The 12,415-nt window shown below is 42.0% G+C and overlaps 1 protein-coding gene across 1 annotated transcript in view; it reads left to right on the forward strand.

Moving 5' to 3' along the window:
* TOP1 (DNA topoisomerase I) overlaps window positions 1-12,415 on the forward strand; it is a 76,583-nt gene that overhangs the window by 52,775 nt on the left and 11,393 nt on the right. The window contains exons 9-14 of the mRNA XM_035121457.2: window positions 3,253-3,368; window positions 7,151-7,272; window positions 9,253-9,375; window positions 9,799-9,986; window positions 11,155-11,299; window positions 11,785-11,928. Of these exons, the coding sequence (XP_034977348.1) occupies window positions 3,253-3,368; window positions 7,151-7,272; window positions 9,253-9,375; window positions 9,799-9,986; window positions 11,155-11,299; window positions 11,785-11,928 (838 nt within the window). The remainder of the gene's footprint in view (window positions 1-3,252; window positions 3,369-7,150; window positions 7,273-9,252; window positions 9,376-9,798; window positions 9,987-11,154; window positions 11,300-11,784; window positions 11,929-12,415) is intronic.

Raw genomic sequence — 12,415 nt, forward strand, 5'->3', positions numbered from 1 at the left:
AAAAAATAGCCTGGCACCTAATTTTAAAGTTGGACTCTACTAATTAATCCACTGAAGCTTTTGTTGACGAATCTTAACAGTTGAAAGCTTACCTCCTTTGAACCATAATACCTTAATGCTTTTTGTAGTTCTGCTTATTTTCTTACCTTCCAAACTAGTATGCCTTTTGCAAGAGAATCGGTCTTCATGACTCTTGCTTTTGTGTTAAGAAAATGCTGCTTAGCCTTCCTTCAAAACGTTAACCCTTTCAGGCTGCAGTCCACAAACATAACCAACCTTTTTTAGGCATATACAGGGATGTAAAGCTAGTCGTCTTTTTTACTAACATTCCTGAGCATTAGCCAACCTCATACCACAGGGAATTTTAAAAGAAGCCTGTGAAAGCAACTGTCTATGATTGAAAATTCAAGGCCTTACTACATGCATGGCATCCCTCCATGCTTTTCTGGATCAAGGCTGATTTGATTCTGAATTTTGCTTAAAATGGACACGATGCTAACAGCGTTGAAATGGTGTATTGCATTGCAATCCACTTTATACAACAGTGTGTTTTGAATAACTTTTTGTTTGTTTGTTCTTTAGTTCTGTCACTTTGTTCTTTAGTTCTGTCACTTTTGGCTAGCCAACTCCCAGTGTTTCGAGATACATTCCTTGGAGAGAGGCTGTGTCAACAAACTGATTAAGTGAAAACATTCCAGCAGTTATTTAAACATACTTTATGGCTTCAAAACCTGAGGATCATTTTCATTGAGAATTTGTTGGCGGTTTCAATAGAAAATAGTTCTGAGGAAGAGCTTGTGGTATTCACCTTACTTTTTCTTCGCTTTATGCTTCTTGTTTCTGTGTTTTATTGTGAAACACAATGTCCATTACAATGCAGGGCACTCTGTCTTTACTTTTGTGTACTTAAAAAAATACAAATGCAAGGAATATATTTTTTAAAAATGTAATATGTGCACATGTCAGGGAGCCACGATTGGCCATTGCTGCTTTGTCTCCCCACCACTGTTTTACAGCCTAACACCAGCTGATAAATGTAAGAGTTCTAGGGGAAAAAACAAACACATGGCCAAGCAAATATGTTAAGCTTAATGTAGAGTTGTTCATCCATGCAAGTAGTGAGTGCTTTCTTGCTGGTTCTTACCATTGCCCACTCCCACCCTTGTACCCTGTGGAGCACAGCAGCCACACTTTTGAAGTGATCCTGCTTTCAAATGAAAACTGCTAGCCCACGTTGCCCAATTAACTCCCAGAAATTTGCATGTAATTATCCAGCTGGTGATGCCCCCCCCCCCCGGGCCCACCTCAAGCAGATCTGACCAGGGCAGGGGTTCCCAAACTTGCCTCGCCGAGGGCCGACCGTGCTGCGGGCCGGAGTGCGCAGGAGCGCGCGCCCATACATGGGCGCGCACACAATTTTCAGCACACTTACGGGTCGCCGGAACACCAGAAATAGCTTGTGCACATGGGCCTCTTCCAGCCCGGATGTGCCGGAAATGATGCACTTCCGGGTCACCACATGTGTGCCATTTCCGGTGGGCCTTAGTTTGGGGAAGCCTGGGCCAGGGGGTACCACATTGATAAAACCACATTACTAACACGGAGCTCAGAACGGGGCTGCTGCTAACGACGCCATCTTGGCTTCCCGCCTCTGGACCACGGGGTATTGTGGGGGGTGGTGGAGAGATGCTAGTTGTTTTAAAAGAAACCTGTTTGGTTGGGAGGATTGGATTTTAGAGGAGTAATGCCAACCTCCTATCAGATAAGTAATATGAGAAACCAAGCTATTATTCTCAACACTAGTTGTAGTGGTAGATAATGAAGTCTCTCTGTATTCCCACATAGTTAGGGGTGAAAATGGCTAAGATCTAAGTCATAGCAACTCTTTCCAAGTGGTAGAGCTGGTGAAACTAGCATGGAGGTAATTTATGATACTTTGGGATGCTTCCAATGTTTCTTTTTTATCTTTTAGGATCCTTCTGTATCCCTATCCAACCACTATTTCTTTTGGAGCTACTTCACGCAGTGTGTGATAGCTGCAGGACACCTTAAAAAACTGTTGCTAAGAGCTCTTTCCACACAGTAATAAAGTGGAAGCTAAAAGATCCTCTCCCCTTCTCGCTCGCTTCCTGCCTGGTATACACCATAGAAAAAAGTTGAGGAGCATCTTTGCTCTCTGTATGTTTCTACACGCAATGAAAACAAAACTTTTTAAAAATAGGATCTACCCGCCCTTTACCCAGTGGCTGCTTCTGCTGTAAGATATTAAGTGACCTTCAGTTCCGCCGCTTGAAATACAGATAGAGAAAACACATAAGCCAGTTGCTGAGTGAATCTAGGAAGAAAGATACGAGAATCCTTGTACCTGGTTTAGGAAAAATGCCGTTTCAGGTTTTTCTGTAGAAACATGACAAGTACGGTACCTGAGAATTTGAGCCTTACAGGTTTGGATTTAGTGTTATTGCAGAAAAGTGTCATCCGCTGCTGCCAGTACAACCCAATAGACATTTAAGTTAGGATGAGTTTGGCTGTGCCATTTCTGTACCTCAAGCAACATTAATCATCATTTCCCTCTGCTGACCACAGGAGAGGTCACTGACCCTAGTGCAGGTTACTCTGGGGATTTCTTCTCCTTGTTGCTTTTACTAACACCCCAAGTGGTGTATACAAATAAGACATACATCTAAACTGACATAAAAAACAATGCTAGCTTTGTTGTGAAGAAGCCTGGAATATATTGTCTTGCTTGTGAGGCGGTCAGAAAGTGCTGGCTGATAAAAGCAGACATGGGTAATGTGTGTAGCACAACGGGTTGGCTTTCTAGATTAAAATATAGTAGGAAGTTTTGTGTGAATGAATAAAATAAAACAAAACCCATGTGCCCTGAGGGAAGGTGGAAACGAGGAGCCCAGGCGAGGAAGAATATAACCACCAAGTCTGAACTGTTGGGGCAGCCCCACCGCAGCCTTCCCTGGGGCTTTTTAAGAAAGGCCTATATCCTCTCAGGGAAGTCAGAGGCAAGGAAGTTGAGAATGTTTTGTACCATTTCCTGTTCTAATATGCTGAATTATATTGAGTGTCTTAGGCATTATAAAAATGAAGTAAGTAAATGGAGTAAATGAAAGGATGATTTGCTGAATTGACTAATTTTAGCATTCATGATGCCCCGTTTGTAGATTCTGAATCCGCGCATGTGGCATTTGAATGAGCACGTGTTTCTCTCTCCCACCCCCTACCCCCTTTTTTTTAAAGGTGGGAGGAAGAGCGCTATCCTGAAGGTATCAAGTGGAAATTCTTGGAACACAAAGGCCCTGTGTTTGCACCACCATATGAACCTGTGCCTGAAAATGTCAAATTCTACTATGATGGTAAGCTACTAAAGGCTGGTGTTTGGTGAAGAAATAGGTGTCTTATAATGAGCATTCATGAGGCAGAAAAAGCCCATACTGGGAGACCTTGTAGGGAGGGTCGTCCCATGCTGGTAAAATGCAGCTGGTGGTTTATATATTCTCTGGAGGTGGTTGGAATTTCAGCTGCACAACCATGCAACCAGTACTGGATTCTGGAGGCTGCTGAGTAAAGATCTGTCCATCTCCCTTTCCTCCTCCTCCTCCATTCAAGGCTTGTGATGTGACAATCCTTAACCCTCTTGCCCCCCTGTGTGGACAGTGAACTGTTACTGGTACAGAGACAGGATGCAGTGTTCCCTTGTGCTCCCTGATGTCTGCACGGAAGTGCTGGATCATTCTCAGAGCTGTGAATGCAGTGTCCTTTAGAAATGTTAACGCATTAGTAGCAGGAATGAAAAAATTGCATAGGAAGACACTTGTGAAATATCCAGTCATATTAAATGAGGTTTCTTTTGAGAAAGTGGAATGCATTTCAGTGGTGGGTTCTCACATCAGCGAAAGTTGTTCAGAGATAATGCTTTTTTCCCTTTCATTTTTTTAAATGACAATGGTAAAAATATTTTCATTTAAAGTGGTTTTATTTCTCAAGTCTGACCCAGTGCCGTTTTGGGCAGTGGGATTCGTCATGTGCAACTGATGTGCATTCATTGCCTACATGCATCTTCCCAGTTAGAATGCAAGGCATGTTCTCATTGATGGCCACTCCTAGTTCTGTACTGCTAAAGCTGGTTGAGGGTCCTTTGCTTCCAGAGCAAGGTATTGCCACTTAACATACTGTCCCTGCCCATTGACCAAAGGTCAATTCAGAGATTATCCATATCTTCTTCCCGCCCTATCCCTGTTGTATTTCCTGGTTCTGACTCATCTATAATGAGTGTTGGACCCTTTCCAGTGTTTGAGAGATTAAATTTACTGGAAAGGAGGTTGACATGACTATTTATGCTGGCTCCGGAGATTGCTGCCATCATTAGAAACTACCTTTTCAAGTTCCTTTAAAATATGAAATGTGAGAGAGATTAATTGGCCCATATGAGTTAGTTGAAAGCTTATGGCATCTATGCCCAAGTAATCTCCCCAAGCAAGTTTGTGAGCAATTTAAATTAACTTGATATTTATATTTTGGGGGGAATAAACACCTCTGGCCCTATCACAATGAAATCAGTTGAATGCAGTTTGACCAAGCTGCCACTAATTTATAAAATCCCCAAATGGTTTATGTTCAGTCTCCCTACCAAATCATCCTAGAAACTGTCTTAATAGCACATGAACTTCTGGCACTCGATGTAGTTACTGGTCCCATCCAGACATTATGTTAAACCTTGTTTTAGCATTATGAGACCACAGGAATTGGACTGTACACTCCCTTCTCCACTTTCTACCTCCTTCATGCTCAAAGATAGATAGAAGCAGGGAACCAGTCCCTTTCTGATTGTGCTTCTGAATATTCGAAAGGACACACCTCAGATTGTACCTCTATGCCCTTGTGAGTTTGATATCCCTATCAGAGCACAAAATGTCAAGTGAACATCATTCCGATGTTCCTAATCTTCCAAAATAGATGTTCCAAAATAGATCAGATGGACATATATCTTTTACAACATTCAGAAGTATACTCTTCTTAGTAGTTTTCTGTAGTACTTTTCTAGTTTACTTCCTTCAAGCTAATGGAAAATTCCTCTTCTCCCCACCCCCACCCTGGGTACACCCTATGCATCATGAAGACTCCATATTGCCTTCTCTGTCTGGCTTAACTATACTAGTACGAGTAGTAGCTGGATTGGATTTCACAGGAATCCATTATTCTGAAACGATGCCAACTCTTTAGGCTGCTGGCAATTGAAATATTTGTTCCTGTTTGGTATTGCTGTGGAATGCTGGCAAGCACCTTCCCTGGGTGCACTGAAGGACTGGTGTGACGTTAGCACGGTCTGGGCCTACATTAGTCACATTGGTTAGAAAGGGGGAGATGTTGGGTCTGCATCACATTGATGCAGCAATTGCTTCCCCCTTGAGCTGTGGGAAAATCTGCCTTTCTGCACAGCTAGTTATTTCATGCTGAGCCTCTATTACAATTCTTCAGTCAAGGGGAAAGAGGACAGTCACGAATCACTGGTATATCAAGCAGGCAGCCTTTTAACAACAACTTTTTAAGCCAGTGGAGTTAGAAATACCAGCGTCCCCTCACATAGCACAAAATCAGCCCAGTATGGAGGACTCTTGTGCCAGTTATATGATCCTCAAGAACAGGATAAAGAGGAAGACAGTCTGATGATGGGCATGTCAGCTATTACTTTTTCTGCCATGAGAGCCTAATGCCTTTATCCCTTGCTTTATGCATATAATGGGGTCGGCCCCACCAGGCCTCATGGCAAGCCAATGTTGTTATGCGGGAGCATGCAGCTGAACTCCTATGATGCTCTTCACCCTTCGGAATCCTTTGATTGCTTCACCTCTTGTAGAATAATAGGATTGAACTCACTGTAGTCAGAGAAGAGAGTCTCACTGTACACCCACAGGAGAAGAGTTAAGAGATTCCATCATCCTGTATTCTAATTCCAAATCAGTTATCTGAATACTGTTGCAAATTAACTGGAAATAGTGAAAGCCACACACAGGAGGATGTTGTTGGCAAACTCGGGGTACACTTGAGGTTTGCAGAAGTGCAAGAAGACTTGGGCAGAGGAACTAAGAAGGAATAACTCCACCCCTCTCCAAAAAAAAACCCAAAGATAAGATAAATCTTTATTGTCGTTGTCCGGGAACAACTAAATTGCAAACAAACCCTGAATGTGCTCAATGCCTGCAGACTGACAGTTGAGGGGAGTGGGAATGGGATGGTTTGACTGGGTAAAGAGGATAGTGGAAAAGACTTGGGAGATACAAAAAGAAAGTTTTTTTTAAGTATCCCCAGAAAAGGAAGTGAGAGCTAATAAAACTCAATGGATAAATTCAAAACATTAATGCCATACTTTGTTGGAGATTGCACTTCTTCCCAAGGACAGAGCTGGAGCACATTCCTGAGTGGGATAGCTCCCCCTACTGGATTAGACAGGCAGCGTCTTCAAGGCCTTTCACCACCTCTCCAGGGGAATTCCCCCTCCCCTTCCAGTCTGGCTCTCCCTGTGATCTGTGACTGCTGAGTTTCTTAACTTAGCCTTTTCCTCTTCAGTGTGCTCTTTCTACTGTTGGCCTCTTCCCTTGGTTGTTTTGGGAGCTATTTCCTCCTCTCCTTGTTTGTATGTTGGTCATTTCGCATATTAACACGGTTCCAGAGTCTCCCTCTTTAAAGGAGCAAAAATTCCTGTGCTCTTTCTCTTTAAAAGTGAAACAGAAACCCAAAATTGGAGTACCTGATTTCATTCTCTTCTGAAAAAACTTAGGATCAGACCCAACACTATTTTCATGCTAACTGATATAAAGATGCTGGGTTAGGTTAGTGAATGTAAGGTAAAATTGTACTGCCAATAAAATTTTTTGGAGCCCAGTGTGTGACTTTGGTTACAGCCCTCCTCCTCCTGACCCCTGGCTTCTCCTGAAACACAAGGATGTTCAATAACTTGTTTGTAGGGTCATTATTTTGGCTGTGCGTTGTATATCCACAGAGGGCCAACGCTGGGGAGGGATGTTCCTGGATCCCTTCTCTCTGAGGTAAGAGGAGTAGGCTGGTTGAGGGGCTGAGTGTCTGTAGGATGCCACCTCGTTTTTTCCTGTTTCCTCATGGATTGCCTTCTCCGTTGTAGGTAAAGTTATGAAGCTCAGTCCCAAAGCAGAAGAAGTAGCAACGTTCTTTGCAAAAATGCTTGATCACGAATACACTACAAAGGACATCTTCAGGAAAAACTTCTTCAAAGACTGGAGAAAGGTATGGACAATGTTATGGAAGGGTGGGAGTGTTTGGTTCCGTAGGTTCCGTAGCTAAAGTAGGCATGCAGTTTGCCACTTGCCTGGACACCTGCTAAATTGTTGCTTTTATGGTAGTAGCAGATGGCTCTTTGCTTCTTTGCTTCCTCATTGAACACTTGGGGTTCTTTGCTTGAGGAAGGGCAGGAAATTTGCTTCTGTTTGCCTTAGTTGTTTCCCAACAGCCAGTCACTATTACTGCACGTGCAACTTTGAGTGAGTGAGTAAGAGAGAATTTGAAATGTTCTGGGGAGGAATAGAACAGATTTGCTACATTTTGTTTGGCTGAGAAAAGAGAGAAACTCCTACAACAGGAAGGAAAAGAAGAGAAGTGAAGAAAGCAGATTCCTACTTGTGCTATAAGGGGGCAAGAGGAGAGTCAAGAGGAAATCTAAGCCAGAGACGTGAAGTCATCCCTCCTCCATTTGGCAAATAGAGAATTTCCTTGTAGTGTTTAAGCAGGAGGGTTGATTTGTTTATATGTGGCATTTACATTTGGCTTTTGTATTTTGGGGGATTTAGAATGCACAGATAAGTTTCTTATTCAAAGAAATTTTGTGCCTCCCAGTTTGTAGTCAATGTTTAAAATACAGATTTTAAATAAATTATATTTTGCAAGTAAAATTATATTATGCTTGTGTATGCTTATGGTTGCCAAGATTTAAGCAGTTGGAGCTTAAATAATGCCTTAGAGGCATATTGTCTGGTATCCATTGTTGTACCTGTATCCTAAAGTTGGGAACTACTAGAGCTGTCAGTCGTGCGAAGAAGAGACCGCTCTTTTTGCCTGGTGATAGCAGTGCTGCCTAATGCTTTGGTTAAGTTGAAATGGCTTGATTTTTATTTTTATTTACTTTGTCTGAAGTGCTGTCCTAGAATGGCCACAAACTGTCTGAAACAGTGAAATGTGTCTGTGTTTATCACAGGCACGCTCTACTTAAAACGCTGCGGACCAGGAACCTTTTATTAAAAGCTTTCCTGACTAGAATCAATCTGCCAAGTGATGAAGTATATTAAATAGGCTGTCACAGGTGACCCAGGATTGGCAGGCTGGCTGCGTTCTCTTCTGTACATGGAACATGGAACAAGTATGATCAAAATAATGTATAATAGCTAGTGTAGTATCATTGGATGCCATCAGACCAGTTTTTCAACCTCTTCTATCTTTCATGGTTTTTATGAAGATGAAATGATTGGAGTAAAGTATCATATTCTGCCTTTAGCTGCTTGGAAGAAATCATTTCTCAGCCTAGATACCTCACAGCATTGTTCAGATAAACTGAGAGAGCTTCCTATATTTCCCTCTGGACTCCTAGGAGACAGGGATACTTCTGTAATAAACAATGCCTGCAGGAGCATTGTTCAAGTGCAGTATTTGGCACCCTGAGAGTCTTAGCATTCTTTTAAAAAGCCCGAATATCAAATCCATCCTGGCAATGCCTGGTGAAAATTTTAATAATTAGAGGAAAGCTAAGAAGGGCTTCCCGAGTCCAGGCGTGTGACTCTGCACAGCAATCTGGAATTCTTCCTTACCTCCCTCTCTCCATTCAGTTCTGCGCTCCCCATTCTGTCCCTGAAAGGGGTTTGAAATCAGGATTTCAAGCTCCCTTGGAAATAACATGAAATTGTAGGAATATACTTGACATACAGTCCCTGACTTCAGAGACTTCTTTGGTGTAGAATGTTGATAAGGTTTCATCTCTCAGCACTGAGTATGGTTTGCTGAAGGATGCCTTCTTTCTTAATTAGATGTTGATGACTCTCAAAGATGAAACCATGATGTTCTTCCATTCTGCATTTTGCCTTTTATAGGTTTATAGCTCTTGTTGTAACTTCCCTGATCTTATATACAATAGCAGGATCCAAACTGACTTTACTGAAAACAAGGTGGAGTGCAGTTTCCTTTTTAAGCATTTTACAGATTCAGATTTCTTTTTTGCAGGAAATGACCCATGAAGAAAAGAGTACCATCACCAGCCTCAGCAAGTGTGACTTTAACCATATGAGCCAGTATTTCAAAGCGCAGTCAGAAGCCAGAAAACAGATGACCAAGGAGGAAAAACAGGTAACGATTTAGAATTTGTTGTTGTTGTTTCAAGGTGCAAACAAAAGGGTACAATCTAAAATGATGGGGTGCTAAATGGTGAGTTAAGGAAGAGATTAAATGCTGGCCCAGAGATAAGACTTCAGATAAATGAGAAGTGTGGTTGAGATGGGCTAGTCATGGTGGAAGGATGGGATCTTGAAATGCTGGGGATATTTCAAGTTCTTTCTGAACTGTGTTTAGTAGGCCTGTGACTATTAACGCTCTCGAGATCACAGCTGCTTTCTTTCACTGTGCTTTGCTGTACTTGTAAAATGCCTCTTGCAGCACAACCTGGATGGAGCTAATGAATTTCTTGTAACTCTGGCTCTGAATAATTTATAGTGTGGTTTGGACTGTGTTGTAATTTTTTCCCCTTTTTTGTGGGTGTTCGTTTTCCCCTAGAAAATTAAAGAGGAGAACGAGCGGTTATTAAAAGAATATGGCTATTGTATCATGGATAACCATAAGGAAAGAATTGCCAACTTTAAGATTGAGCCTCCAGGTCTCTTCAGAGGGCGTGGAAACCATCCCAAAATGGGCATGCTGAAGAGGCGGATAATGCCAGAAGACATCATCATCAATTGTAGCAAGTGAGCATGGGAGATTTAACACACTAGCTAGGAGAGACGTTTGGTTATAATGCGTAACAGCTGTGTTCAGGCTTTTCGCTCTGGATAACCTCTCTGCCAAGTAGAATCCGTTGTTTCTCCTTTGACATAAGTGCAGCCCAAGAGTTGAAGTTCAGTACATACCACGTCAAGTGCCACTTGTGAACTTTTCACCGTAGTTCACAAGCAACGGTCACATCATTAGTTTGTTTCTTTTTTTAAAAAAGTATTTTAAAATATTAGTAGATGGTGGTTGCATTTCCACCCTCCCTTTTCCTTTGGTAAGCTCAAAGCAGCTTACTTTGAGACAAACAGGCATTCTACTGTTCAGCGTAAGACTTTGTTAGCTTTTAAAAAATCACTTGCCTTATATCACTTCAGACCACAGATTACATCGTAGCTCTTTAATAGATTGTAGAGGGTATAGCCCCATCCAAACTTGGTCCCTGGTATACTGTAATAACATGGGATCTCTCTTGCCCAATGTTTACCGTGTCAGACCTGTTGAAAAAAAAATCTGCAGTTCAGGACATGGTAGCTTATATTTTAAGGCAAAAGAGCAATTGCAACATGCCCACTTTCAGGAGACCTTAGAATATTGATAGCCTGGTCTGCCTAAGGAGCAGAATATTCTCTTCAGTAAGCAAGGTTTGGGGAAGGTGATGGTGAGAGTTGATGGAGTGAGGTAAGATTTCAGCTGCTTAGGCAGTTTGGTATTTCTACAAAAGTGATTTATAGAAGCATGAGGGCAGGGTAAAGGTTGCAGAGTTCTTAACATACCTCGACAGGGCTGTTTCAAAACATTACAGTGTCTAAATAGCATAGTAGTTTTTATTTGTAAGAATAGCATAGGCCTTGTTTACTGTAAAACCTTTAAGATTCTTAAAGCAGATATATACAAGAATTGATGCAAACATTTACACACTTGGTTTTTCTGATTGCCAGGCTTGAGGCCTATAAATATCTGGAGAATCTAGACAGTTCGTATTCTGACTTTCATTTCAGTTAATGGTGCCAGCTTCAATTGTCTGAACTAAACTGAATAAATTACCAGTATCTCCTGGTTGTATTTTGCTGTTATTCACAGTTTGTAGTCTTTTTCAGTTTTGAAACCATTGTTGTGTTCTTGTTTGTTTGTTTTCTTGTACAGAGATTCAAAAGTTCCTCCCCCTCCCCCTGGACATAAATGGAAAGAAGTCCGGCATGATAACAAGGTGACCTGGTTGGTGTCATGGACAGAGAACATCCAAGGATCTATTAAGTACATCATGTTGAATCCCAGTTCTAGAATCAAGGTGAATGTTTGTCTGAAAACTTGCAAGCTACTTCTGACATGTCCAATGCTCTATAGCTTAGAAATCTGCCTGTACAAAGCCAACCCACGGCTCCATCTAGTTCGGCAGCATCTACACTGACTGCAAGCAGCTCTCCAGGATTTCAGACGGGAGTCTTTCCCAGCCCTTCCTGGAGATGCTGGAGTTGAACCAGGGACTACTGCACTACTGACCTTTCCTAAGGAATCAATGTGTCCTTAAATGGAAGATCCAAAGAGTACTTCATTACTTTTTTGCGACTCTTCTGCCAGCTTTGTGGGTCTTTAAAACTTCTTAACCCCTGAGGCACTTCTGAAATAGGCAGTAATGATCAAGTCGAATAATGTCTGTATGGTGGCAATGAGGGAATCTTGGGAAAGTATTCTCAAAATACGCTCCATCTCCAAACTGGAGCCTTTATGTTCTGGAGCAGGTCATCATGTTGTTCCTTGTGATTGCCTCTGCAGGGTGAGAAGGACTGGCAGAAATATGAGACTGCTCGGAGACTGAAGAAATGTGTAGATAAGATTCGAAATAATTATCGAGAAGACTGGAAGTCCAAAGAGATGAAAGTGCGGCAGAGGGCGGTTGCGCTGTACTTCATTGACAAAGTGAGAATCTGTCACTTTTCCAGTTCCTTCCTTTTTTTTTATTGTCTAGGCAGGGCTCCTCAGCTTAGACTTGTTGAAGCATTGGTTTGAAACTGATAAATTTCTAAGCACAACGGTACTAAATGTGCTGAAGAGATGTTTGAAGTAGGTGCCAATGGAATTGAATAATCCAGAAATATTCCCGAAGCAGAGATAGGCAGCTTTCCTTGGCAAATGCACTGCTTTTTGTGATTGCTTAACTGTGAGCTGACTGAATGTGAGTGCAGGTAAAATTCTGCCCAATTTCCTCAGGACGCACACACAATTTACCTTTTGTAATGCTGTTAGGAGATGGCAGTCAAAGTGAGCAGATTTATTCTGGAGTCAAATGATGATAAATGGAATTTTGCTGCAGCATCATTGGTAAAAGTGGCACTAACTTACCCATAAGCACTGCCCCGTGTTAGCTCATTAAGGCATGTGGATGGCACACAGACAAGCCCCCAGT

This window comes from Zootoca vivipara, chromosome 7 (assembly GCF_963506605.1).
Source record: "Zootoca vivipara chromosome 7, rZooViv1.1, whole genome shotgun sequence".
NCBI lineage: Eukaryota > Metazoa > Chordata > Lepidosauria > Squamata > Lacertidae > Zootoca > Zootoca vivipara.